This window comes from Folsomia candida, unplaced genomic scaffold, assembly GCF_002217175.1.
Source record: "Folsomia candida strain VU population unplaced genomic scaffold, ASM221717v1 Fcan01_Sc009, whole genome shotgun sequence".
NCBI lineage: Eukaryota > Metazoa > Arthropoda > Collembola > Entomobryomorpha > Isotomidae > Folsomia > Folsomia candida.
Genome location: NW_019091201.1, coordinates 2,161,579 through 2,188,357, shown reverse-complemented (window position 1 = coordinate 2,188,357; position 26,779 = coordinate 2,161,579). Strand labels below are relative to the sequence as shown.

At 38.7% G+C, this 26,779-nt stretch overlaps 4 protein-coding genes across 6 annotated transcripts in view; 2 read left to right on the top strand and 2 right to left on the bottom strand.

The window, feature by feature from the left end:
- The window catches only part of LOC118436541, a 77,236-nt gene extending 69,424 nt beyond the window's left edge, over window positions 1-7,812 (bottom strand). The window contains exon 1 of the mRNA XM_035854861.1: window positions 7,165-7,812. The gene's annotated coding sequence lies outside the window, so the exon portion shown is untranslated. The remainder of the gene's footprint in view (window positions 1-7,164) is intronic.
- Window positions 7,813-11,207: 3,395 nt separating this feature from the next.
- On the top strand, window positions 11,208-18,043 carry LOC110854127. Its single transcript, XM_022102527.2, has 5 exons — window positions 11,208-11,859; window positions 11,923-12,489; window positions 12,579-13,262; window positions 15,976-16,537; window positions 16,615-18,043. The coding sequence occupies exons 1-5, from the start codon at window positions 11,356-11,358 to the stop codon at window positions 16,929-16,931; spliced, it is 2,634 nt and encodes an 877-aa protein (XP_021958219.1). The 5' UTR covers window positions 11,208-11,355; the 3' UTR covers window positions 16,932-18,043.
- On the top strand, window positions 17,907-23,632 carry LOC110854023 (RNA-binding motif protein, X-linked-like-3). Of its 3 annotated transcripts, none has more exons than XM_035854888.1 (5): window positions 17,907-18,043; window positions 20,737-21,072; window positions 21,132-21,484; window positions 21,549-21,848; window positions 23,033-23,632. In XM_035854888.1, the coding sequence occupies exons 2-5, from the start codon at window positions 20,747-20,749 to the stop codon at window positions 23,434-23,436; spliced, it is 1,383 nt and encodes a 460-aa protein (XP_035710781.1). In that variant the 5' UTR covers window positions 17,907-18,043; window positions 20,737-20,746; the 3' UTR covers window positions 23,437-23,632. The 3 variants fall into 3 exon arrangements, with proteins under 3 accessions (XP_035710781.1, XP_021958105.1, XP_035710782.1); XM_022102413.2 differs by lacking the exon at window positions 17,907-18,043 and adding an exon at window positions 19,488-19,601; XM_035854889.1 differs by lacking the exon at window positions 17,907-18,043 and having other exon boundaries at window positions 19,696-21,072.
- Window positions 23,633-23,700: 68 nt separating this feature from the next.
- Window positions 23,701-25,855, bottom strand: LOC110854126 (mucin-2). The gene is made up of 4 exons (XM_022102525.1): window positions 25,760-25,855; window positions 25,362-25,698; window positions 25,109-25,303; window positions 23,701-25,046 (listed from the first exon to the last, which is right to left on the bottom strand). The coding sequence occupies exons 1-4, from the start codon at window positions 25,853-25,855 to the stop codon at window positions 23,701-23,703; spliced, it is 1,974 nt and encodes a 657-aa protein (XP_021958217.1).
- Between the last annotated feature and the right edge of the window lie 924 nt (window positions 25,856-26,779).

The window sequence follows — 26,779 nt, the reverse complement described above, 5'->3', positions numbered from 1 at the left end:
ATACATAGAAAATTAATACAGAGAAAGTTACGACTATAATTTATTGTTTGGATTACCTGACTTGCCGTTAAAAGTGGATCCAGCTCATTGTCCTCTTTTTATTTATGTATGTACATGAATGATTTATAATCGTATCAAGCACAACAATGGCATGCCATTTGCAGAACATATTGATATTCACACTTCACTAAAAATGCCCATAACTCTTCTTCCATTATTTCCTTCACACACAGTTGCAAACCGCTCACATAACGAAATTATATTCAAAATCAGGCAGCACCATCAGATCTTTTTTCACCAAATACTCAAATACGCAGCAACTTTCCCCTGTTTCCACTCGAGTGTTTCGTGATGATGACGGAATTCAGACAAATTAACAGCCTCTCATTAACCTCTGGTGAAAAGTTCACGTCCTGTTTTCACTACTACTAGATACACAAACAGAAAGAGAGGAGAGAAAGTACCCAACTTGAAGTGAGGGTAATTACACTTCAGTCATTTTCTCACAGAGAACACCAACCAACCAACCTTTCACTCCTACCAAACCCACAGGTATATTGATGACGACAGTAAATAAATGTTTGTTCAGGCCAGGGAATTGGTTTATGTAGTCGTTACTTTCTACTTTCACCGACTTTTTCGTCACCTCCACCACTCAAAATGAGCAGCTAACTCAACTCTGCACTTCCATACTGAACAAAACAAAGTTTTTTTCTTATCAGAGAAAGCATTCTCTCGAGTCAACTGGAAAACTGAGACTTTGTAATATTGCCCAAATTCCATTCCATTTAAGGGAAAGAAAAGCCAGCCAACCGGCCCGGGACAGGGTATGCAACAAACTAACCACGACCATATCACTTCTCATCAGCAGAAAGAGAGGAAGAGATCACGGGCAGAAAACGGGAAATGAAGAAGTGTTTAGCTCAGTCAACTCTGCTCTCTCGCCCAAAAGCAGCAGACTCACCATCCTCCTACCAGCCAAAAGATCACCACTTGGAGAAAGTGATGGTGGTGGTGGTGCTGAGTGGTGAAAGCAACGAAGAAAAGTTAAGTTGCCCCTATCATCGTCTTGTTTAGTGCAAAGTGGAGCAGAATGTGAGGGGGCAGTCACACGCCATCACATTCAGTAATGGAAATATCAATCACTTATGTACAACCAGATCTCATCATGCATTTCAAACTTGGGTCTAAATGAACACGTCAAACTGAAGTGGTTTTCACTGTTGGGTGATGTGATCAAGCCATGTTATTTCATAAGCAGCTTATTTATCTATGGTTTTTGGAAAGATGTGTGTTTTGCTCTGAGAGAGAAATCTGTGATTTCGCAAAAAATAAATTCTTTTGCAACTTTTGCACACGCATGGATGGATGGAAAGGTTGGCAAAGAAAATTGAAAGAAACCGCAAAATTGTGTTTGCGTCAAATGTTTCTTAAATAAGTTGTAGATGTATACATACCGAAATTCATTTTATTCACCTGCTGCTAAAGTAGAATTATTAATGTGAAGAGGTTTTTGAAATTTGTCAAGTTGGTGACATTTCACTCAGAAATTGTAATGTCAAATTCCCAGGCTGTTAAACTTTGTGAGGTGACGCTTGGAAAAAACCGTGTGCATCTTAATGGGGACGCAAACCAGGTTCAGCCCCGATTATTGGTTGTAAGTGCAGCTCTTTAGGAACAACATTTAACGCGACAAAATGCGATTTAGATGCGAAAAAATCAGCAAGGTTTGGCACTCAAGTTCGCGGAAACGCGAAACTGCGCAGACAATGGCACAGATTCCGCTGAAAAATCGAATGTTTTCGCGAATTTGTGGCGCAAAAAACTTGCCGAATTTTTCGCATCTGTTCAACTGTCGTGCTAAATGTTATGTCTAAAGAGTTGCTCTTTCAAACTAACACTGTCAAAAAATAATCTGGGTTGAACATGGTCTGCGTCCCCATTACTCAGACCTTTCACCTACTTTCTCTCTCTCTCTCCCGTCTCAAGGATGCCATGATGAGAGGCAGGTTTTAATCCCCATTCACGCGCCCATTCCACACTCCTGCATAACTACACAATTTAGACGTCTAGCCAGCCAGGTCATCCACCGAGTCAAGCACTCCTTGAAAAGAAGAGAAAGGGACATGAAATCCACCATTTTTAATCCATCCAATCGCTCCATCCACCATTCCATACGTACTTTATTTTCATGTTCCGCCCTCATAAAAAGATAAAATTGCTCCCTCTACGCGAATACATTTTAATAATGTAAAGCTGGTCGTCGTCGTTGGTCGTCCACCTGTTCGAAAGCGCTTCTTCTTGACAAAAATCTTATGGCTTTTCCAGTTTTTTCGTGCGATACAGACCTCCATCTTCTTATTCATGTGGACAGCCTACTTACTTACTTATGAAGATGAAAAGTCAGTTGTAAGGAGAAAGTGTGGCCGTCTATGAAATTACGTCACTTAAATGACATCCCTAAACCAATAAAGCGCCCAACTTTTACTTTACTGGATTACATCGTCATCTGCTCGCAAAACTTGCTCCTTAATCTTTTGTGATGATGGAGAGATCTTCGTTTTTGTCGCAATTTCTCTCCGATTTTTATGTCTGACGGGTTCCAAGAAGTGGAATTGGGTGAGTGATTAAATGAGATTGCGTTTTATTATGGGTGTTGAAATTTAGTGACGTGATGTGATGGGGGATGGATTGGTTTGGAAATGGGGATAACTGCCATAATAAAATTATTGGAAGTTACAATACACTAAATTTATGTACATATATAGATTGAGGCAAAATGAGATTTTACAATTTGACTGACGTGACTTGACCGAATTGGACAAATTATGTGGCAAGGATGACTGACATTGAGATAATTTATAAGTCATATATAGTTAAAAGTTATGACCTAGGATCAGACTGGAGCAAAATATGCAAAAAGTGCTAAATTAGACCGTCTGGAAAGTTAAAACTGGAATAATGAGAAATTGGGTTCAATTCAAATTGCAAGCCACAGGGGTGATTAATTTACCACATTTGTGGCAAATTACTCAAATGAGGTTGCCTGATTGATCTTAAAATGCAAAAACACCAGTCAAACCTTAAAATTACATAAAATGGTTGTTGAAGAAACAATCTGGATTTTGAAACACCAAAACCTACTGCATGAAACCGAACAATGTCCTCGTTGACATAATGAGATAAGCTCAGTTAATATTTTGTAGGAGCCAACTTTCACCAACCCAATTACTACGAAAGTCGGCTGAGATGGAGTGATAACGAGTTGTTGCAACAAAATGTGAGATATTTTTAAAGGCAACGATGTACTAGGGCAGCTTGTAAGTAATAAAAAGTCCTGGATTTTTTTTTTACTTTTTGAGATTACAGCGAAAATACGATACAAGTTCTACATCCCATATTTTGTTTTTTGAGAGTTTTATGTATAATGTAAGTCTAATAAAATATAGTGTTTTGTAACATCCTTAATTATGACAAAACTTGAGTACATGTCACTTTTTAAGTGACGTGTGCCCATTTTTACTTACCTGACATATTTTAATGATCTTCCACATGAAGCTGAATTTTGACATCTCTCAAAAAATTATTCAACTCAAATCACCTTGTTATGTTTCGTGTTACTTTTGTACTTTCCAAAACTAAACTCTACAAAATTCTAAACAATTTCACAAAAGATTTACAAGATTTCTCATGAAAAAAGCAAATAATAAATAATTGGCTTACGTAAACCGTAAGCGAAATAAATAGTGCCAAATGAGATAAGACATGCACTTTCAAGTAAAAAAACCATCGTAGTCTGAGCTCCTTAGTAAATAAGTGTACGCAGCTTGAAGGGAGACATCGTAAAAAAATGTCCGTCTGCCACTCAATTATGAACAAGATGTGGATCTAAAGTAGACAAGCATCAAAAGCTAACATGACCCGATTTCTCGAACTGCCTTAGCCTAAAGCTTACACATTTCGGTAATTGTGTCTAAAATGTGTTTGGAGATGATTCTTCACGAAATTCGAGGCAGTTTTCAAAACCAAAGTTGCAAGCTGGTTCTCAGAAAAATAGTGTTTTAAAGAATTAAAACCCTAATGTCATAATTCACAATAATACATTCGCGAAGTGCTAATAACGATGTGCTTGAGTACTCATTAACGTTGGACAACCAGTCTTTTTGCTTTCTTTCCTATGTCTTTGTTAGAACAGAAGAAAAAACAAATCTCGCCAGTCTAGCCACATTTTTTCATAATTTCCGAAATCGAGAATAATTATGTGCATAATTATGCACACATTATTCACTTGAATTACTCTATCCCGTCCTAAGAAATAAATGAATCGTGCCAAACCTGGCGAAATCCCTGAAACGTTCGACACCTCTCTCGCAACAGAACAATGCATGCAGCCATCTTGAGAAATTACAATTTTCGATTCTCATTGACATCACTGCACCGGAGGCACTTTCCCTGGAGAAAGTTCACCGTGATGCTCACGTTGGGTGAGAACTTAACCATTTAATGATTCGAATTACGAAACAGGCCTGACTCAGAGAACCGGCACTGCCATTTCATTCCTTCATGATTTAGTCATTATATTTATTACGGGCAGCACCCGAGCCGTCTTCTCCTGGCTGATGGATGAACAGAGATGGATATGCGAGATACGCAATAAATTTAAGAGAGAGATGATAGCATTTTGATGAGACGGTTCGTCCCCTCAAGATAAATATGATGATGGCGATGCGATGCTGTGATCATGCCATGGTTGGCTTAATTGTGAACTACTTTCCGCTTGGGAATGGTATGGAATGGCCGGGAGCTATCGAAGTCATCATGTCTAATTTATGCGTCTCGTTCACACTTTGAATGAATTCCTGGGAAATGAAATGAAGAGATGAAAATTATCCGGGATCAATAACTTCCAGGTCGTTCGGTTTAATTGTTGTGTGATTGAAAATCCCAATTATTTTTAATCAAATACTTACATATCTCCAAAGTGCAATAAGATGATGATAAGTGCGACTTATCTAGATGATTTAATTTGGTTGGAAGTTTTGATAAAAAGTGTGGGCGCTTACGTACATATGTCGTGTTATGTTACGTAATATCTAACTTTGGAGACACGCCAGCACTCGCTGCTCAAGGCGTAAAAGGTCAAATAAGATAAGTATCGATTATTTAGGTCGTCTTTTAGACAAGGGTGGCTGGCTGGCTATAAATTTTGCGCTTCTTCATCAGGATAGATGTCACACAATGGAGAGAGAGTGAGCAGGGAAGAGGGCGAGGATAAGGTATAAATTAAGGAATGGGGTCGTATGTATGGCGAAATTAGATGTAAATCCGCCCTCTCTGCTGCAAGAATATTAAGCCGAGGACAATTAACATACATTCGGAATGGTGAAGAAACTGTCTTTCATTGAGCATTTATGCATCCCCAATTTCCAGCAAATTAAATTCTCTCTTCGTCCTCGTCGTCGTCACCTTTTCAAGCAAAATGTTGGAATTAAAGCGCTTAATAATTTTGAGCTCGTACCGTTACGTTACATGAAACGTCTCCTATTTGCTTTTTGGGTTAATCTTCTTACCTAAGAATCCAATCCAATCCAGGTATGGATTAAATTTCATTAAGCGTACCATTCTTATTTGCTGCTGGCCAAATCAGAGGTGAAACCAAAGAAGGATGACGACTCACATTCAGTTCATCGTTTTACAGTGGCAACGTCTTTGTCTTTCAGTCACAGCTTTCTCCGACCTACTCGTCTGGAAATTCACGTCGTATAGGAAGAAGAACAGTGGCCGCGGAAGCGTTCATGGGGACAGCGGGACAATGTCCCCACGGTTGTTCGATGTCCGCATCATCTGCCCATGTTATATAAACCCCTCCTTCCCCCATCCTACAATGTTAATGTCCCCACGGCTTCCGCGGCCACTGAAGGAGAGAAAGAGACGGAATACGATCTACCATAAAATGCAGTGCAAATATCACACTCTTCCTTCCTTCGTCTCTGACTTGACTTGCCCCTTATTTGCATGCCCTGCTGCAATTGGGGAATGATAACATCTCAAGAAAAGACAGTCAGCGACATGAAAAAGTTAGCTTTAGAGCGTCGTTTCATTTTAGAGCGTGTAGTAGTAGATTCGAAATATTTGAAAATGCATGAACTTTCTTCCGTAATATAAATTTTATAAGGAGCACTTTGTAATCTACATTAATCTGCAAGTAGTTCAGCACACTTGCAGATTTATAATTATGGTTCGTTTCGTGTGCCCATTAATCTGAATCACTTTGACTTCGCAGTGTAATAAGAAAAAGTTATAGGCTGAGATTACAAATTTCGTGCTTTTTAATTGTTATGTGCTCATTTGAGTTTCGAGTGCTTCAACGAAGTGCATTTTTCACGGGGAACACCATTTCGTTGATGGTGAAAGCTGACGAGCTGACAGTGAACACTATTTGGAAAATTGCAAGTAAAAATAAAATGTTATGTTGTAATATTTATTTCATTTTGGGGTAATATTGAGTTAAAAGGATTATTCGATTATCCAATTTTGCACCGAGTCAGGGCTTATGGAATCTGTGTGTCTGTCTGTCCGTCCGTCCGATTCATGATAAGCCCTTAAGCTTATCCGATCGACTTGAATTTTTTTGTATTTCCATTTTTCGCTACATACGTTACATTAAGAAAATATGAAACAATATTTTATATGTGTCGTCGTTTTCGTAGATTGCAATTGCAATATTTATGTGATATCCCGTAATCCATATTAGTAGAAAATATATATTTATAAGAGGTAATGCAATACATATCACTTCTAACCAGAACGATATTCTACGCCGTTTAGTCAACAAAAAAGGACACTTAAACTCCTTAAAATGGGATCTTTCTGCTGACCTGAATTTGATCCTCACCATCGGACTGACTCACAGAAGGGCAGATCTCATCTCATAGTCCCAGATGAATTTGTTTCTATTTTGGCGAGCTGTATATTTTATGAACCATTGTCTTTTGCTCGTTTCGTATTTCTCAAATTGAAATGGTTTTCAGCCTATGTTTTCGGCCTCGAAGTGGGATTACAAGCTGATGGTTTGGTTGGACACAATTCTTATCCAGTGTCCACTCAACCACCACTTTTAATATTAATGACTTCATTTAAGAGATATTAGAAAAACAACATTACCTGAAAAATATAGGATAAATTCCTTCCTTTACAGCTTCCACCCGTATTTATCGCACCTTAAATGACTGCAGGTCAAGTGATGATGATGTTGCAAGTCGCAACATCTTGTTTGTTGACCACTTTGCTTGCATTATTTGTCCCGATGGATTTTTCCAGCTAATATTAACTTGTATTTTTACATAACACTTGTCTCACCAGATTATCTTCCATCCTCCAAAAGAAGCAAAACATGGACCAACCTGTGCACGCTTAATCGCTTTCTTCTTCTACTCCTGCCACACCGGTGGGAAGAAAATTCGTTACACAAACAACAAATTATCTCGACTCGTAGTTAGCCATCCTTCCAAAATAAGGCTTGTTAGATAACAAAGAAAGTTGCAATTTGCCTCAAGTCAGCCTTGTAATTGGGAATTCTTCTCTCGCACATTTTTGTTCACACACTGTTGTAAACAACACCTCAAAATAGACATAACTTTGTACTAGAAGTCGTAAATTTTACGTGCATGCCTTATTCAAAACACATTATGTGTAATTTCTCTAAAATGAAAATCTCCTCAGTTTCTTTCACCCTGCAACAATCTGGATTATCCAAACTAAAATTTAAACCCTGAAATGAGACACGGGTTTTGAGATAAAGACCGCAATAATCGGGAGAAAAGGCAGCCAACCGGCCTGGGACAGGGTATGCAACAGACTAAAAAATATCCCCACCACTTTCACCCAGAAAGTAGGAAGTTCGCCTGAAAAGGGGAAGAGATCACAGGCAGAACGGGAAATGAAGTGTTTAAGCTCAGTCAACTCTACTCACTCCTCATCTCACTCACCATCGTCATCACCGTCGTCGCATCGCATCGCATCGCATCGTGGCCACTTTGGTGAAAGTGAGGACCAAGAACGCGAGGAAAAGTTATAAGTTGTTCTCCAACTATGTGTGTCCCACTTGTGCGTGGAATTGTGGACAACGAGGATGCTTAACACGACAAAATCAATCACTTTCCAGGCTGACATATGTTATTCATACAAGCAAAAAAACATAACCAGGTCAAAAAACCAGGTTAATTGGGACAGAACATCAAAGCGTCTCAAATTAAAAATTTATGTCGAATCCTATCGAATTTTTTCCACCGTGTGAAAAATGAGCCGGTCCATTAACTGGGCGAACTAATAAATGAGATTTTTTTTTCTCGCGACACATTTATGGTCAGAAATATTCTACAAAATACATAGTACTTTGTGCTGTGTACGTATATACATTCCTCTTTTTCTCAGCCTTACTCCCTCCTCCTTTGAACCCCACTACTTACTTTCCCTTTCACCAAGTGCTAGGAGAAACTGGAAGCTGTACGAAATGGCGTAATCCTCATTCACTCATTCCACCCATTCATACACAATAATCCAAGCCATGTATGGAGAGAGGAATGGAGAAAAAACATCTAAAGACAAGTCGAAAGAAAGTACACAGAAATGGAAGCTTTTTAAGCAATTCGTTCTCAAAACCAGCGTTTCGTTACATCCATCCATCCATCAGTAGCTTTTACTTTACGTTCGTTTTCTTTCTCCACACTCGGCAGCTTTCTCTCTCTTTCTCTTAGATATTTGTACTTTTGGAATTGCTCCCACTACACAAATTCATTTTAATAAAGTTTCACCTGTTCAAAGAGAGATTTCTTGCGAGAGTTTATCAATTTTTACTGCTTTTTCCGGAAAGCTGTTCCATCTCAGGTTGAGATTCTCATATGAAACGACATGATATCCGCATTCTCTTTACATCCTAAGTACTCAGAAAGATGAATCCTTATTCTCATCTATATCTCGGTGGATGGATGTAAGTGTAACGGTCTATAAAACGAAATCACGTCACATTTCCACCCAAATGACATCCCACACCCTACCAACATCTTACTTGATCTCGCCTTGTCACCCGTCACCCCAACTTACGTGCTTAACTTTTATTCGGTATGAATCCAGAAAATAAAGAAAGTACAGTGAGTGATTGGATTGCTTTTATCCTGGTGACTGTACTGCTCGTCATCCTCATCCGCGCCGACATTTATTTTCGCCACTCATGACGTGATAAGATAATTCCCTTCTTTTTTCCTCCCCTCCTAACTTTCTACATTCTTCGCCTTATGCAATTATAAAAGTTGGTGGGAGAAGAGATGTGTCAAAAGGAGTTAAAAAAGCTGTAATACTAATAACGTTGTAAGGAGAAGGTGTTCTTCTTCTTGTGTTATGGGACTCTTGCTTTCTTCTTTTTTTTTTACTTTCGTGGACAAGTAGTTTTGTTGTGTTGTGTAGGCTGGTTTTGGTGTCAGATCAATATTTGTATACTTTTTTTGAAAGATAAAAAAGTTGAGTTTGGAGACTCACTTAAACTTTCCTTGCTTTCATTTTGGCTCAGGATTGTACATAAGTGGGTTGGGTAGCCGGCCAACAAATGACGCGTGTGGATTGGAATTTGGAGGAGGCAACACATTCTTCTTGGGTAATTTACTGTTTTAGAAAGGAGACTAAATGTTTGAGAAGTCGCATTTTATTTATTATTAGAAGGAGGTAAAAATATAAATAAATCCGACTCTGCATTCAAAATCTAAAATTGTGGAGTCTGCATTTAGATATTTACTTTTGAAACAGTTATTTATGAAACGAATTCTGTTTGTCCTTGGTTCTTTGACAGAGTAGCTTTGATCATAGTTTGATCTTTCTGCTTGATCAAAATCTAAATTTTGTTACTTAAGGAAAATGTTATCTATCTAATTGAAAGAAAGCAGAGATTCAAAGGAACGGTTTGTGGTATTTGTTGACTTGGAAGAAAAATCAAATAGTTACTTAAGCTTATAAATATACGCACATATATAGCTTAGAAAACCTTTAGAGTATGTATAAGGCGACGAAATAAGATAAGCCATGCCTTCAAAATCATAGGCTAAACCTTAAATTAGGTGATTTTCCATGCTGGAGTTTGAACTTGTTCGAAATGAGAAACCATTCATTCAGGTTGCGCTGCATATCAATAAGCTTATCAGCAAACTTGGAACATGTGAAGGGCCGTGGTTGTAGTAAAGCAGCAGCGTGTGTGAAAACCAACATAATAAGTCCGTCATCGTATTTCATAATGGTGCCGAACGCACTTTATGAATAAATGGATAGATTTTCAGGGAATTTTTCTCCTTATATCGTCGTCCTTTTAGTTTTGATTCTCTTACTTTCACTGCTTTCTCCTCGTGCATTGCAGATAAGATTACGCTCTTTCCTCCTGTTACTGCGGTCCCCGTTGGAATGTTGAGCTTGCTCTAAAACACCGTTTTATTATATATTTACTACAGATAAATTGTGACGGGAATGAAAAAATTTTACGTTTTTTTTCTTGCTCGGCATCTTGGCGCATTTCTTTTTTCATCTTTTTTGCCCATAGTTCGCCTATGTAGCTGCTTGGTGGGTGCCCTAATTTAAAATATAAAAAAGTGTTTATGACGACTTGGAGGCTTTAAGGATGCGGAAGCAGTTATGGATGTCGTTGTGAAATGGTGGACACTATATTTTTTTGGAGAAGCTAAAGATTTTATGAGAGTATTTTTATGTGCATATATATATTTAGTAAGGAAAGGATGGTCAGAATTTTGTGATAGGGTTTTATAACGGTTATAGTGAGGAGATTGTAAAATTTTTTCATGTTGTAAATGACATCGGCGTGATATATGTAGCACATGATTTGTACTGTGTTTTATGCATGTTCAATATTTTTGGTAAGTTTGCAGTTTACAAACTAGCGCAAGAGGTAATACATATAAATAAATGTTCAAAAATAGCGTGACAATTATCTTATAAACTTCATTAGGCCATAATTCACGGAATTGTCAAGATAATAATTTATGAATTTATTAACGTTCAACGTTAGCATTTATCATGAAATATCATATCTTGCCTGTCAGTTTGATAATTGACAAACAAATCATAGGGCAGGATATGATGAAATATTAGTGATATCACATAAATATAGCGTTTATGGCAGTATAATAAGCAAGTTGAGATTCCATTACATACTTCTGCATATTCTCGCCAGATCCATTGACTTCACTTCATCTAGCGATAGGGTTGATAAACGCATTTGGAACGTGTATAAACGAAGGCAGACTGCAGTAAAATCATTAGTTTATCAGTATACATATTTTGTCTAAGACGCTTTTGAAAATGAAGTTACCAGAAAATTTAAGTGGGATTAAAGAAGCCTTAAAGCTTAATGGAACTTCACTAAAGTCGCTTCTCATTTCAAGAAACATCGACTCCATATCTCACCCAGAATCAAAACATATTATGCAATATTCTACCCCTGGATTGTTCTCCGGTCGTCCTTTGAACCAAACAATGATCGTTCTTTATGGAAAAACTGGATCAGGAAAGTCCACCACAATCAATCGGCTTTTCGACGATGAAGCACTCTGTCGTGTCTCAGATTCTACATCTGAAACATCAAAAGTAACTGAATGCATCAAGGATTTGACCGTGATGTGGCCAAGCATTGATCCCCCAATTTCAGGAAAGTTGTCGATCGTCGATGTGCCTGGTGCGTTAGACACCGATACCCGAAAGGAACTTGAAAACTCTCAAAAAATTTCAAGTTTTCGAAAATTTCATAAAGCCTTACAAGAAAGAAACATCCCATCGAAATTGGCACCGTTTCAACTGTCGTCCAAGGTAATGCACTCAAATCCCATGTATTCAGTGACGTAATAATTTAATCACTTATAATAACAATAGGTATACCCAAACTCGGTTTTATTCGCATTCAATGCCAATGATAACAGAACAGTGGGTCCTGACTCGGATTTGGCAAAATCATTGAAGCTGTTGAAAGCATATAACTTTGTAGATTGCAAAAATCCGAATCTTATCATGGTTGGAACATTTGCATGCAGCCTTGGAATCAACAAGTCGAAATATGAAACGCACATTTCAACTGTTACACAACGCATACAAAAAATTGTACACGGACTATTTGGCATCCAAAATGTTCCCGTCGTATTTGTAGAAAACGAGCCAGGTGACTACAATTTGCGGAAAGATGGGGATTTTTACTTCTTACCTGATGGGTCACAGTCGCATGCGAATTTGATTAAAGCTATGCAATCACAATATGAGAAATCCGTTGATAAGTTAAGTCTTCTCCTTACGTCATGGTACTTCCGGACTGGCTGCCCCGATAAGAAAACTCCTCCGAGGACTGAGACTGTAAATATAATTGAGGAGCAAAAAAATTTGGAAATGGAAACAACAAACATTATTGGACTGTTCAAAGATTTAAACATTGGTGGAGATTTTGACGAGGTACTATTATTGCTCATCAGAAAACAATATAATCTTAATTATCATAATAAACATAATAAAAATACTTAGATCAGAAACTAACTTTTTAGATTACTCCTGACTTGAATTTTCATGCCCTGGGAACTGCTTATTGCCCTGTGACAGAGTGCTTAAAGAGTCACTACCTTTTTAGCTCCACAAATGACAAAAATAAACTTCAAGTTGAAAAATCAAAATTCCTTATTCCAAAATACGTACAACCCTACGTACAAAACAAGGCAATTTTCAAGAGTATCAGTTGCTATTCAAAACATGATTATGAACGGAGTAAGGCTGAACAGTACAGCTTCGATGCTGGGCTCAATCTTGTCGTTAGCGTGAGTTCGACTGGACGTTGGACGTCAGAAACAACCACCACGAATCAAGACATAATAATCTCGATTCTTTTTGAGCAACAAGTTTGTTCACTTCACATCGATAACCCAGAGCAGTACGTGAGTCAAGACTTTCTAAAGGTGCTCAATGGCCTACCTGCCACCTACACTGCTGACACTGCCGACGAATTCAGACAATTTTTCGCCAAATATGGAACACATGTAGTGTCCAAACAGAGTCTCGGGGGTTGGATCAAGTTTGATTGTCACATCGGACAAACCTCATTCACTAACCAAACCAAAGAACAGATTGAAGCAAAAGCGCAAGGAGTTTTTAAAAAGATTATTTCGGGGGGAGGGGGATACAGCACTCAAACTGCATTCAACGAACTTCAGCAAGTAGGCATGACGGATGAGCAGGTAACATCATTTAATCACTCCACGGGGTTCAAGGTTACCTTTAGAATGTGATCAACGCGTGGCAAATTGGTAAAAGGGTGAGTGGTAGAGTTCCAGGTCAAAACTTTAGCTTGGTCAGGGGACAAATAACATACAATGATAATAACGATTATTAAGTGGGAAGGTGTTTCACTCGGAAAGGCGAAAAAATGAAACACTACTTGTTATCTTGTTTTAATTTATTGATTTCATACAAATTTCACTATGATCGTCAATTTTTGTGATGTGAATCTACTCTTTCCAATTATTGTCTTGTCCAACTCTTGGAATCACTCTCTTCTTAATGCAAGCCTGATCGACTGTGAAAGGAATTTGGCACAATTCAGCAAACTTGCCGAGAGGAGGAGGGTTGGGTAGAGAGTCGATCTTTAATTCTGTAAAAATCCAGACTCCTTCTTTTGCCAGTTGACGAGCTTGTTTTCGAAGGGTCCCATTTTCGTCCAAATTTTTGATCTCTGGCTTCGTAATTATAAATCTCGCCCCGTCAGGATGTTGCTCATTCCATTCCTCCGCGTATTCCTAAAAAATAATGATTAATAATTAGTTCATTTTATATTTAAAATTTATACAAAAGTTGGAAACAAAAAATGAAACATTAAATTACCATCAAGAAGGCCTCGGCGTTATGAGCAGAAAATTGGTTGTAGCACTGGACTGCTACAACCTGGTTGCACTCGTTGCTGGGGTCAGATGTCATTATATACACAGGAAGGTTTGGTTTCTCAAAATGGTAGTGAGCACATGTTATAAAGCCGCCCCTATGTCCTGCATCCCATTGCCCGATATAAATGTTCATTTTGAAGTTGGGGTCAGTCAACTTATCTACTGATAATTGTCCAATTTTTGGAGAGACAACCAATATATATAATACGTATATTGGGGGAATCTTGTTAGATCTCGCGGGGTTGAAAACATTATCGGGCAATTGATTGTTTGATGCAATAGGCTCTTGAGATGTATTCCAACTGGTCAATAGGTCTTGATTCAAGAAACAAATTTGCCCATCTTTCCAATTATTGACTTGTCCAACTCTTGGAATCACTCTCTTCTTGATGGAAGAATGGTTGACTGTGAAAGGAATTCTGCAAAGATCAGCAAACTTTCCGAGTGGGGGAGGGTTGGGTAGAGAGTCGTTCTTTAATTCTGTAAAAATCCAGACTCCTTCTTTTGCCAGTTGACGAGCTTGTTTTCGAAGGGTCCCATTTTCGTCCAAATGGTTGATCTCTGGCTTCGTAATTATGAACCTGGCCCCGTCAGGGTGTTGCTCATTCCATTCCTCCGCGTATTCCTAAAAAATAATGACTTAATTAATGCAACTTTTTGTTTAACATAAATCCAACACTTGGAAAGGGAAACAAAATTACCATCAAATAACCCTCGACGTTGTGAGCAGAAAATTGGTTGTAGCACTGGACTGCTAAAACCTGGTTGCACTCGTTGCTGGGGTCAGGTGTTAGGATATACACAGGAAGGTTTGGGCACACAAAATGGTGGTGAGCACATGTTATGAAGCCATCGTGACTCCCTGCGTCCCACTGCCCGATATAAATGTGCATTTTGAAGTTGGGGTCAGTCAAGTTATCTACTGATAATTGTCCAACTTTTGGAGAGACAACCAATATGTACAGGACATATGTTGGGGGAAGCTCACTTAAACGCTTGCGGTTGGCTTGGGCGTGTTTTCTTTTTATTTCGGGAATTTGAATATAATTCTTAATAGGCTGAGCAATATTCTTCCTCCAGATTGTTGGTAGCTCGGATTTCAGGTAGGAATTGCGCCCGTTACTCTGCTCTACTGCAAATCCTTCATTTTTTATCCAATAGACGTCCTTTTGCACATGGTAATCAACCAGATCACTGAATTGTTGGAACGTGGGGTAGTGTTGGGCGTAGCTTCCTTTTCCTATTACCATCAACCAGTCCCGGAACATAACACGGTTAATGTGTTGAAGAGGGTTGTACGAGAACTATATAGATAAATAAACGGAAATTAATTAATTTCAATAATTCCAATAATTGGACCTAGTAAATGCAACGATAGAAAACTTACCAGTTCAGGCAAAACTAGACGCCGCGTGGTTGTGATTTTGACCAAACCGGGATACATTTTAGGGATACGTTTTTTGTCTATACTCTCATAATCGAAGAAAACGATATTTGGACCAGGGTTAAATAATGCTGTCTTAATAATATTCATGGGCTCTTCGTCCTCTGTGTAGTAGCTGTCCAATCGTTGGAATACGTCGTAGTCAATAATTCCGACGCCACCATATCTTGCCCACGTTTTTAGAGAATCGACGTGCTGGTTAATGTCCTCTCCTTCCCAGAGGTCGTGAACAAGTTGACGTTGTTCCGAGTCGACGTACCGAAATTCTTGTCGTATTCCATCTGACCAGATTTCTGTTTTTATGGGGGGGCAGAGGATGAGAATGTGGCGAATCCCCGTTATTGTGTGATTTTCCAACACGACCTGCGCGAATGCTGCTAACTGGAGTTCTCGACCAGGGCCCTGCAAAGCATCAAATTCATTTCAACGACATTAGTTATCGCATCCAAATTTTGGAATATGTATTTATAATTAATTATCTCTTCATCTAAAAATTATTGTGCATGTTGACCACTAAAATAGGAAACTTGGAGATTGTTGAGTACTTATTAGAAACTTGTGGAGCAGATAACCATCGGAGGGGGTGACCCTCCTCTCGTTTCGTCTCTGAAGGCAATCACTCCGCAAGTTTTGACCACGTGGTTGGCTTCAGTGAAGGAAAAACCGTCCGAGCTGGAACATACTCGTGTCCTGTATCCGTACTATAATTTAAACCTGGGAAAAAATAGGGAAGCCCTGTGGGGCGCTACGTTTGAATATTTGAAGAACGAATTGAAACAAAAAATTGCTGAAACAAGGGAGAACTTGAGTAAAAAAGGTGAGACAGCTGCGACCAGTAAGGCGTCATCATCCTGTGTCCCTGCATGGGCCACTGTCATCACGAAACATGGACCCGAGAGGGTGGATAGGCTGAAAAAATTTGAGAAAATTCTCACAATTGGAAAGTCTGGTGAAAAGAAATGGACCCCATTTTACGGTTATGCTCATCGCGAAGTGGATACTGTGACGGAGTTCCTGGTACTTGAGCTTGACAATGGAAAAACGTTGACCATTACTCGTGATCATTTGATGTTCACAATCAGCAAATGTGGAGAAAGGGTGGATAAAATGGCTCAAAATGTAATTCAAGGTTTGTGTGAAATACTTTAGCGAATCCTTTCGTAGAATTACAATTTGTAACCGAATTGTATGTAATTTGTTCATTAGGCGACTTCGTCTTCAGCATGGATTCCGATACCGAGGGGATGAAGAAAGCCCAAGTTATTGCAAAAACGGTGACTACATCCACCGGAATCTATAGCCCTTTAACTATGGAGGGAACACTGCTTGTGGAAAATGTGCTAATTTCGTCATACGCTGACATTGAAAACTTTGCCCTGGCACATAACGCATTTCTTCCGTTACGATTGTGGGCAAAGGCTGGGAAAAGGTTTAACAAGCAGGAGAATGTGATTGAGGAGGGGATCCATCCTTATGCAAAAGTTTTGATGAAAGTGCGTAACATGGCTCCTGGATTGGTTTGATTATGTGGCATTTAATGGTTTTAAAAAGTTATTAGATACTTATTGTGAGGTGACACAATTCCATTCTTCTTGAATTTTATTTACCAGGGATTTACACACAGTTAGCATATATGAACATAATTTATACTCCGAGATTTTGATTTGGTTTGTAATTATGTAAAATTTGTTAAACTAAGTCATTAATAGTGTCATAAAAAGTATTTGTAAGAAAACAGTATCGCTAAACAGTATCATTATTCTGTTAAGCCTAATTTAAATATGGTCTACAAATTTTACGTCTTATATACTTCAAATTATGTAAATGTATGTTATGTATTATGCATGTATGTATGTATGTATGTATGCATCCATGTATTTCCGCTACATTGTTCCCTTATTAGTTAGTAGACTTAATAGAATGACACTAAATTAACCAACTTGGATTATCATCATTTTACTTTTACTTAATTTGTATTCATCCTTTAATCCTTCCGAATGACAAAAGAAAAATTGCCTCGAGTAGTGCCAAACTAATTATTAGGCATTTTTGGTGTTAGGGTGCGACGAACATGCCACGTAATTAGCTACCTTGTTACGTTACACGGCATCTTCAAATGAATATTATACCAGCCCAAATTTATAAGACCTGTCTACACATAATTTGAACCTATGCTGATGATGTTATTGTACTTATCACGTCGCGATGCCGATGTTTGTAAGAAATAAGACAACAATGTAATAAATGTAACAGCAGAATAACACTGTTACTGCACGTACTTAATAAAATAATGAAACTGACTTGGTTTGTTTGGCGTCTCATAATATGGCTTTGGCTGGTTGCTGATGACTGGGGCTTACGGTAGGCAGTTGAAGGATGAGAATTACGATAAGTGAGGGAAGCGAGAGAGAGTGAGATTTGGTAGAAATTGAAATAAAATTGACCCAACGCATGAAATATTTTGCAGTTTTAGATCAGTTTTTGCTCACAGAGGTTGTCGAGGTCGTGCTGCGTCTGTGTGTTTACGTTTTTGATTTTGCTACATGTTAGAATTTGTGTGGTTTTGGTTTTGATAAAAAGTTAGCCAAAATACGGGAAACTTTTCTGGCACGAATTATACGGTTGGACTCGAGAAGTAAGGATAATTAGTGAATTTTGAAGACTTTAACTTAAGAATTTTTATCTTTTATTTTTTTCTCAAAATTTTATTATAAAATTTTGCTGGAAAACTACCTAAATTAATTTATGTCATAAATATTCTTCGACGTATAAGGTACCAAGAATTTCTAATTTTTTTACAATAATAGTTTGATTTGATAACAATCAACCTGACGAAAGTAAGAGTGATACGAATTTTATGGCACTTGTGTCATTCGTCTAACACATGTAACGTGTTTTGACTTTTTTTAATTATTGCCGTCTAAAAAAACGGACCTGTTATTCAAACTATGCAGCGTATAAGTTGCTTGATTAAACGAGTTATTCGTTAACAAGTTACATTACCGTAGTTTGAGACAATTTACCGGCAGGTTTCTAACAATTATTGATGAACGACCTTCATTTTTGTGTCTTACTTTATTTTATTGCATGATTGCTTGCTATGTTGCCTTTCTACAAGTAACATTTTAGCATAATTTGCGTTATTTTGTGGTAGTATGGACATAGAAAATCTTTCAATTTCCACATTTCATTCAAGTACAAGTTCAAGTACCTCATATTTACCAGCTAATAATTGGTTGCAGCAGTGCATTGTCTGCATGCATAATTTAATCATAATAGAAAACGCAGCAACAGCGTTAAAACATCAATAAGTTGAAACGAAACCACTAATTACAGTGAGCACTTCTCCATTTCATCCACTTTTTTCTAGTATAATAACCTAACCTACGTCCTCCTAGGAGAACGAGATGAAAGATGTTATGACAGACAAAGGCAGACCAAGTTTCATGAAAAACATAATAGAAATTTTATAATGATTCTACTACCTACAAGAAAACTAACTTCTTGTGTAAAGTTGCATTAAATGAAATCGAACTGAGGAGTAGAAGGTCACTACTTGTCGGGCCCCGATTTCGATCTCCTTTGGATATGTTGTAGTACTGCATGAGTGTAGAAAAAGTGAAGGAGGGTTAGACTCCATGAGCCCATTTACGCCCGCCACGCCCCCTTAAAGGCGCCCAAACCCCCAGAGTTGGCGCACTAAATTCATCGTCAAAAATCGAGTTTTGGTCAGATTTTCAAGAAATTTACATTTTTGTGATCCCAGATAGTTGCTCTATCATATCCAATAGCAAACTCAACTTTTTTGAAATTTTCAATATTTTCGAAGATTTTCTGACCAAGGGTATGTATTGAAAAATTTCGAAATTTCAAAAAAGTTGAGTTTGCTATTGGATATGATAGAGCAACTATCTGGGATAACAAAAATGTAAATTTTTTGAAAATCTGACCAAAACTCGATTTTTGGCGATGATTTTAGTGCGGCAACTCTGGGGGTTTAGGCGCCTTCGAGGGGGTGTGGCGGGCGTAAATGGGCTCATGGAGTCTAACCCTCCTTCACTTTTTCTACACTCATGTAGTACTACAACATATCCAAAGGAGATCGAAATCGGGGCCCGACAAGTAGTGACCTTCTACTCCTGAGAAATTTACCCAACTTTGTTTTGTTGATTTTATGAAGTAGCGTCAGTCAGGTCAGTTTGTCTCAAATTTTATTTAATGAGAGGAATATTCAGCTTATTTAGTCTTAAATTTTATGTATGAGGGGAAATGTTCAACTTATTTTTTCTCAAATTTTATGTTTAACGAGAGGAAATATTCAGCTTATTTTTTCTCAAATTTTATGTTTAACGAGAGGAAATATTTAGTTTGTTTTGTCTCAAATTTTATTTAACGTGAGGAAATATTAAGCTCATTTTGTCTGAAATTTTACTTCACGATGGGAAATATTCAGCTTATTTCCTTCCTGTACATACATACATAACTAGAACTTTGTTTATTTAGGTCCGATTGAGAGTTTAAAATTAAAAAAGAAATTAAATATGGTCAAGATTTGAGTAAATTATTATTTTTCATTATTTATTCAAAGCTGTCACAAATAGGGCAACTTAATATGTACAAGATAAGTCCGTATCAGATGTAATACTTTTTCAAGATGGTTAATTTGATATTAAATTCATCTCTTGAAGACTCGGCTTCCGTAATAAATAATGATGATGACTCCAACGTGTTGAGTAGGAAGACGGTTAAAAAGAAGCCGAGATTATTTTAGTAAATAAGAAACAAGTTAACTTAAATGTATACGAACTGATCAGTGAAAAGTAAAAGCGAGCGTGTTGCGTCCTAAAATGGCATCGAACCATGAAACAAACTAATTAAATGAGGATACATAAGCAATAATAATAATGATACTATTTGTTTTAATAGTTATTTTTATTGTGAGCACAGACCACGTTGGATTGACTGACTTTTGATAAATTTGATTACAAGGGTTGATAGTTAAGAAAAAAACGATGCATCTGTGAGATCCATATACCACTTTTTTCTAGAATTCTCACTGCGGCATAATACATGAAATTAATATTATTATAACTTGGAGGAGAGAGATTGTTACTAAATTGTAGGTACATATTTATGTAGATGTTGTTTGTTGGTTCACGACGTGTCGAATATCGTTTTCGTTTTTCATTTGCATTCCGTTAGTTGGTCAGTGCGTAAGTAGAAAGAAAAGACCACTTGCTACTCAAAAACTTGTCTGCGTCGGTCGAGTGACAGTGCCGTTGGGGTGACAGTGATTAATTCCTTTAATTAAAAAATTTAACATTTCAGAAAAACAAACATGGAAAAAGTTTTGTCGGTGGGTCGACACCTTATTATTTTGGTGTCGATACTTCCTTCAATATTAGCCGCGCCCCGGCCAGAAGCTCCCGTGGCGAATTATATCGCCAACTTTTATGATCCACACCCAATCTCGACGTATGGAGCGCATCCGTTTCATATAAATTCGCACTCGAGTGAGACACCGGCGGACATCCACCGGGACGACGTTCATGTAGGAAACAGTCGGCGTGGAACGAGCCATGAGGATCATGACGATTATTCATACAATTCTTACAGTCAACCTCGATACCGGCCGAGGAGTCATCATTCGTACGGAAATTCAAAGTAAGGTCCATTTTTTATATGCAAATTTAAGAGTTAATTATTGGACGTTATGCATTTAGTAAATATCCAAAATATTCTGGGGAACATCACGACGACCATGACGCCCAAGATTCGCCAAGCTATTCATCCCCAAGTAAATCGGGTTATAATCCGTACAAAGCTGGACGAGATTACTCCCCGTTTCAAGGTTATGCTCCTGAAGGATGGTTCAACACGATGCAGGGAGGTTATGACGACTACGGCTACAATTACGACAGGGCTGGGTCAAACAGTCCGGCGTATAAGGGACCCCCAAGGAAGAGTTCGTACAATGGGGGGTATGGCAGTACTGGACCGTCTTCCATGGAGCATGATCATCATCCATCCGTTTACTCGTTTGGAGCTGGAGCACCTGAATTTGTCTCGTACACGGGTAAAAATTTATTTTTTTGGACCTTTTAAGTACTCGGCATAGTTTATAAAAGTCAATTTGACAGAGGATGACGAACCCAAACACACATTTTCCACGCTTAAATCGGGAAATCGACGTCCTTCCAACGGCTACGGAGAGGATCCTTACTTTACATTCGGACCAAAAAAGAAGACCTCGACGAAACCGGTTTCCTCACTTTTTGACATTTTAAGTGCTGTTACGGGAGAATCGTCAAAATCATCTTCTGGCAGTTATCGACTTGGCGGAAACAAGTACTCGGGACCGAAGGCGAGCAGCAACAAATATTCAAGCTCTGGTCGTCCAAAATCGAGTAGCAGACCGTCGTCATCGTACTATGATAAGGGTAACAAAAAATCTACAACAGTCGACCCTTCAAGTCGACATTCCTTGTACAGTTCTTCACCTCCTTCCTCTTTTGAAGATTATCATAACACTAATTCTATCGAGTATAACCCCACTAATTATCAAACTCGGTCCAAATCCCGATCAAAACCGTCGTATAATTATAGCAAATTCTCCACACTTGCGCCATACAAGGCGTCAGGTTCCAGCAGATTTGATAGTCATCATGCGTACAACCGGAAGTATAATTGGGAGAATGACGGATGGACTGTCACTCATTAAAACCCAAAATTTAACAATGAGATGCTTCCTAATTTAACAATTTGTATACGTAGCTTGCCCTTAATTTTCAATTATTCACACTATTTATTTTTTATCTTTGTGTGCCATACATATCATCATCTCAACACCATAATTTTATTGTGCACTAACAACACAATCAATTAACAATGCTACAGCACAGCTTAATATTTTGCTTGTTGAGATCCCATTCACTGTAAAGTTGTCACGTTCATCGCATCTTCAGTGACTTGGCAGAATGCATTCATCCTGCAATCGGGACAATATTAGGTGTTGATTTTATTTACTTGTGAAAAGAAAGTTATGCAATAATAAGGACGGAAAAGGAAGGAAGTGGCACAAGTACATGCATACGAGCTACTTTAAAATCGAGTTCAACTTGATTATGGGTACATTTGCCATTATTTTCCCTTTACATAATCCTGCACGACACGGAAAGGAAGTTAAGGGAAACTTTTTTCAGGTTTTATGACACGTTATTAATTGTGAGGGAGTAGACATGAAAGGAAAAAAGCGAGATAATAGAATGAATAACATGCTAGATTAAGAGACATCATTAACGGATCAAATGTACATAGCTGGTCATCAAAGTCGACAACGCGTCCAATTACGTAATCCCTAAACAACCGGATTTGTACCCCAAAAAAACGTCTATAATCTTTTAATTCCAAAATCTACAAACAAAACACAAATCCAGTCTGATTAACTTTCAGCTTAGAAATCACACTTTTGAAAATCAACATACTTAATTTTTATTAACTCGTTAATTCGTTTATTAATTTTACTAAATCTTTTAACCAAAACAATTTAGAAACAAAATATTTTTTTTAAAAACTTTCTAAATAATAATCGAAGAAATCATTTATTTTTTGGCAAATGTGACAGACTATAAAGATGATCACCCAATTGAGGATGACGAACCAATAATCTTCGAAGAGTTTGAGCAGATAACGGATGACAGCAACAGGAAAGATGTTTTGCATGACGATGCAGATGAACAGTATGGTAAATCTGGTAGTAAAAGGGGCCAAGAAGATAAGCACAGGTCGCACCGCTCACCTAGCACACGCTCAAAAAAGCACCACAATCGACACAATAAGCGCCAAAACAGCAACACCAAGCAGCAGCTTTCGCACGATAATAATAAGAACAATAATAAGCAACGTTCACAAGAACATTCTAGGAACGAGGGAGGAGAAAGACGTCCCCAAAGTAAACGCCCACGCAGCAAATCCCCCCTCGATCTTTTGCGAAGGTTGAGAAGGAAGCCTAGCAGACCCACGAATTAGTTAATTAATTAATGAGTTAATTGTCTGTTGTAAGTATTAATTTATAAACATGGTACAAGTTTACAGTGAAATTGTTCGTATGCCACTTACCTACATAAGTTGTGTCTTTGTTTTGTATACCATTTTTATATCACTGCATGATTCTCAGATTTTGCAGCTTTATTTTGTGTAAATAAAGATTAAGTGTGACCATTAATATCGATATTTGAATAACTTTATCATTTAATTGTACAAAAATTATGGTAAAAAAATTTAACGTATTAACTAAAACGACATGTCATCCATGCCCGCCATGAAATTAGATTTTGACGACTTTGAAAACTTATCTTCGTCCTCCTCCTGTTCCACAACGACGGGATTGTCACCGTCCGCTTGAGATTTTCTTGACAAACTTTGCTTAGCTTCCTGAACCTTCTTTTTCTTTCCGTTGTCGGAACTCTTTTTTATTTCCGAGTCTTTTTTCAATGTGTTAGAAATTTTGCTAGACTTTGCATACGGATTCGCGACCAGTTCGTGGTCCGCGTCGGGGTCTTGATCCTCTTCGTCTTCAAAATTTTTCTTCTTGTGGGTAGGCCTATGTTTCCGTCTAGGAAAATCGTCGTTGTCCCCCATCCCACCCCCCATTTCAAATTTCTCGAACGAGTTGATCTCGAATCGTCCGGGGGCCTTTATTCTGCCCACGTGCTTGTAGGCGAGGCCACCTACGCCCCCATGTTTCTTGGATGATCCACCATCATAATCGTCATCATCACCATCGTGGCTGGACTTTGATGATTTGCGGTCGTCGTCATCTTGTGTTTTTTTCTGTTTTGGACGTTTCACTTTATCGCGTGGACCACTCGGACCTGAAATTTCTTCTGAAGTTATCACTGTTCCATCCTTGAGTTTGATCTGGCTCTTTCTTTTCTTTGGTTTTGGTGGGGGTGGCGGATTGTGATGTTTCCTAGGTTTATGGACGGGGGGTGGCTGACCAGGTTCTGGTTTGGCGTATGGGTTAGGCGGTAAGTAAATGTTGATAACGGGCTGATTGTTGTTGATCACTTTGGTGGTTGAACCGGGTGTAGGTGTGTGTGCATCTTGGTGTGTCTTCTTTTTTGGCTTGGGCGTCGTTCCATGTCCATGAGCGAGAGATTTGCCGGTTTTCTTGTGCAGTTCGGTTTCATTATGGGCTGCAGGAGTTTTTTCGGATTCTGGTGGAGAAATTATTTCAGGTGCTCCTGTCTCTTTTGGGGTTGTGACCTCCTGAGGTGGCTGCTTATCAGGTTTTTCCTTGCCTGGAGGCTGACCAGGGTCGACAACTGGTGTTGGAGTCTGGTTTTGTTCATCGGGTGTCGGTGTTGCCGAGTTGGGAGTGTCGGTCGTCTCGCTTTCAGAAGTGGTTGTATTTTCCTTGACCCATTTCGTAACTTGGGTTTGGAACTGGGGCTTCTCCGATTGCTCAGGTTCTTCTACGGGTGTTGGGGTGCTTTCAGTAGGAGAACCTTCGTCAGTGTCCTTTGGCGTTGTTTGCGGACCTATTTCGACTACTTCTGGTGGTGGTGGCCCTGGGTCAGGAACTGGCGGAGGAGGTGTACCAGCCCTTTCGGTGGGTGGGGCCTTTGTAACTGAGTCTAAATATGATGGACAAATGGTAATTACTCACATTACAATAAAAATATTTAAGATTTCTCACGTGGTGGTGGTGGGGGTTGTGTGGAAGGTAATGTCCTTGGGGTACTCTGAACTTGTGGGGGTGGTTCTGTTACCGAGGGTGCGGCTTCAGTGGTAGCAGGGTTCTCTGTCGTGGGTGGTTGCTGCTCAGTCGTCCCCTCAGGTGCGGCGCCTGGCCTCGGCCGTATTCCAAAACCTCGTCCTTCAATCTTACCCTCTAAAATACATAAAAATCAGACAAGATAATTAATTTTTTTATGAGGTGATGGACCCACTATGCTGTTGTCCAGCAAGGTCACTCAGTTTTACTCCACCCTCTGTAGTAGGTTTTTCTGTAGTCGTTGTGGTTGTTGTAGTAGTAGTGGTAGTAGTAGTTTTAGGAGCTTTAGTGGTGGTGGTGGTGGTTGTTGAAGACACATCCGGTGTTGGTCTATTCGGTTTTCCATTCATTGAGCGACCTTGAATCTTACCAGATTCATCGGGGGGAGTTGTTGATACTTGTTTCGGTGGGGCTGTAGTAGTTACATTAATTGTGGGGGGTTTAGTGGTCGTCGACGCTGGTTTTCTCGGTGGTTTTTGAGGGACGTCGACTTTGACGCCGACCACGTCAACCTTATTTATGAAGTTGGAATATCAATGAAACCAAGATAAAATTAGCAAGCCTTCGGCTTACCCCAATAACTGGAGATCCATCGGCTTCCGGTACGCTGCCAGAATAAATGAAAAGTATGGCTAACCACCAAGTGCAAAATCCTCGTATGAGAATCATCTCTCTATAAGAAAATCCTGTAAATACGGAGTCATTCGCTAACTTTGCTTTATAAATTATACATATGCTACATATGGGTTACAGTCAGTATTACATATTATTTATGCGTAGTGTCGTCACCCTCAACGGAAAATCCGTGACCTCGCAGCAGCTCCATTCAATCAAACTGTGGAAATTTTATGGCAGACAAAGCCATCATAAATGTTAAATTGGTAATTGTTTCCTGTGCTTATGTTAAAATTTTCATGCAAAAGTTCCATAATAAGTAATTGGATCAAACGTGTTTTATTCATAAATTCTATGATATTTCCTCGCTTTTATTAATTAAATAATTTCATAATTACTACTATTTCATATAAAAAATAATTCATATGTATTTAAACGTCACTTTATGGAGGGGTTGGCACTGTTGTGGATATTTGTCGCGGTAATCCTGTCGTAATAACGGCAGCCGCCGCCGAGGTAATCTGCTTAGGCGGTGGCGGTGGTGCAGGAGTCGTGGAGGGCGATTCCTCCTTCTTCTTAGGCTTCTTATTACCACCGCCTATGGATGCAAATAAGTAGGTCATGAAACAATGCAAACACAAAAATGGTTAGTTAGGTACGTTGTTTTGTTGTTTGTAACCCCACGAAATCTTTATTTCGTCTAACAACTTTTGACACGGTTAGTAAGTTAGTTACTGCACTTATCAAGAATTGATAAAGAGTTTTGAGGGGCATTTTTAAGTTGCTTCTGCTGCCGGACTTTTCTCTTTTTTACCTTCGTCATCATTGTTATTTTCGCCCTCTTTAGGTTTTCCTTTTCCTTTATGATGCTTTTTGTGCTTTCTTTTACGTTTCTTCTTTTTACCACCTTCGCCATCCGCGTCGCCACCGTTTTCTCCTTTGCCATCCTCATCATCGCCAGATTTCTTGACGCCCTTT

Bases quoted from the DNA above. Each gene is read 5' to 3' on its own strand.
- LOC110854127 (XM_022102527.2), top strand. From the start codon at position 11,356: ATGAAGTTACCAGAAAATTTAAGTGGGATTAAAGAAGCCTTAAAGCTT. The intron at 12,490-12,578 runs GTACTATTATTG...CTAACTTTTTAG, and splicing joins TTGGTGGAGATTTTGACGAG to ATTACTCCTGACTTGAATTT. The intron at 13,263-15,975 runs GTAACATCATTT...CTTGTGGAGCAG, and splicing joins TAGGCATGACGGATGAGCAG to ATAACCATCGGAGGGGGTGA.
- LOC110854023 (XM_035854888.1), top strand. From the start codon at position 20,747: ATGGAAAAAGTTTTGTCGGTGGGTCGACACCTTATTATTTTGGTGTCG. The intron at 21,073-21,131 runs GTAAGGTCCATT...TTATGCATTTAG, and splicing joins CATTCGTACGGAAATTCAAA to TAAATATCCAAAATATTCTG. The intron at 21,849-23,032 runs GTAACAAAAAAT...CAAATGTGACAG, and splicing joins GTCATCGTACTATGATAAGG to ACTATAAAGATGATCACCCA.
- LOC110854126 (XM_022102525.1), bottom strand. From the start codon at position 25,855: ATGATTCTCATACGAGGATTTTGCACTTGGTGGTTAGCCATACTTTTC. The intron at 25,304-25,361 runs GTGGGTCCATCA...TATGTATTTTAG, and splicing joins CCTTGCTGGACAACAGCATA to AGGGTAAGATTGAAGGACGA. The intron at 25,047-25,108 runs GTGAGAAATCTT...CATCATATTTAG, and splicing joins ACAACCCCCACCACCACCAC to ACTCAGTTACAAAGGCCCCA.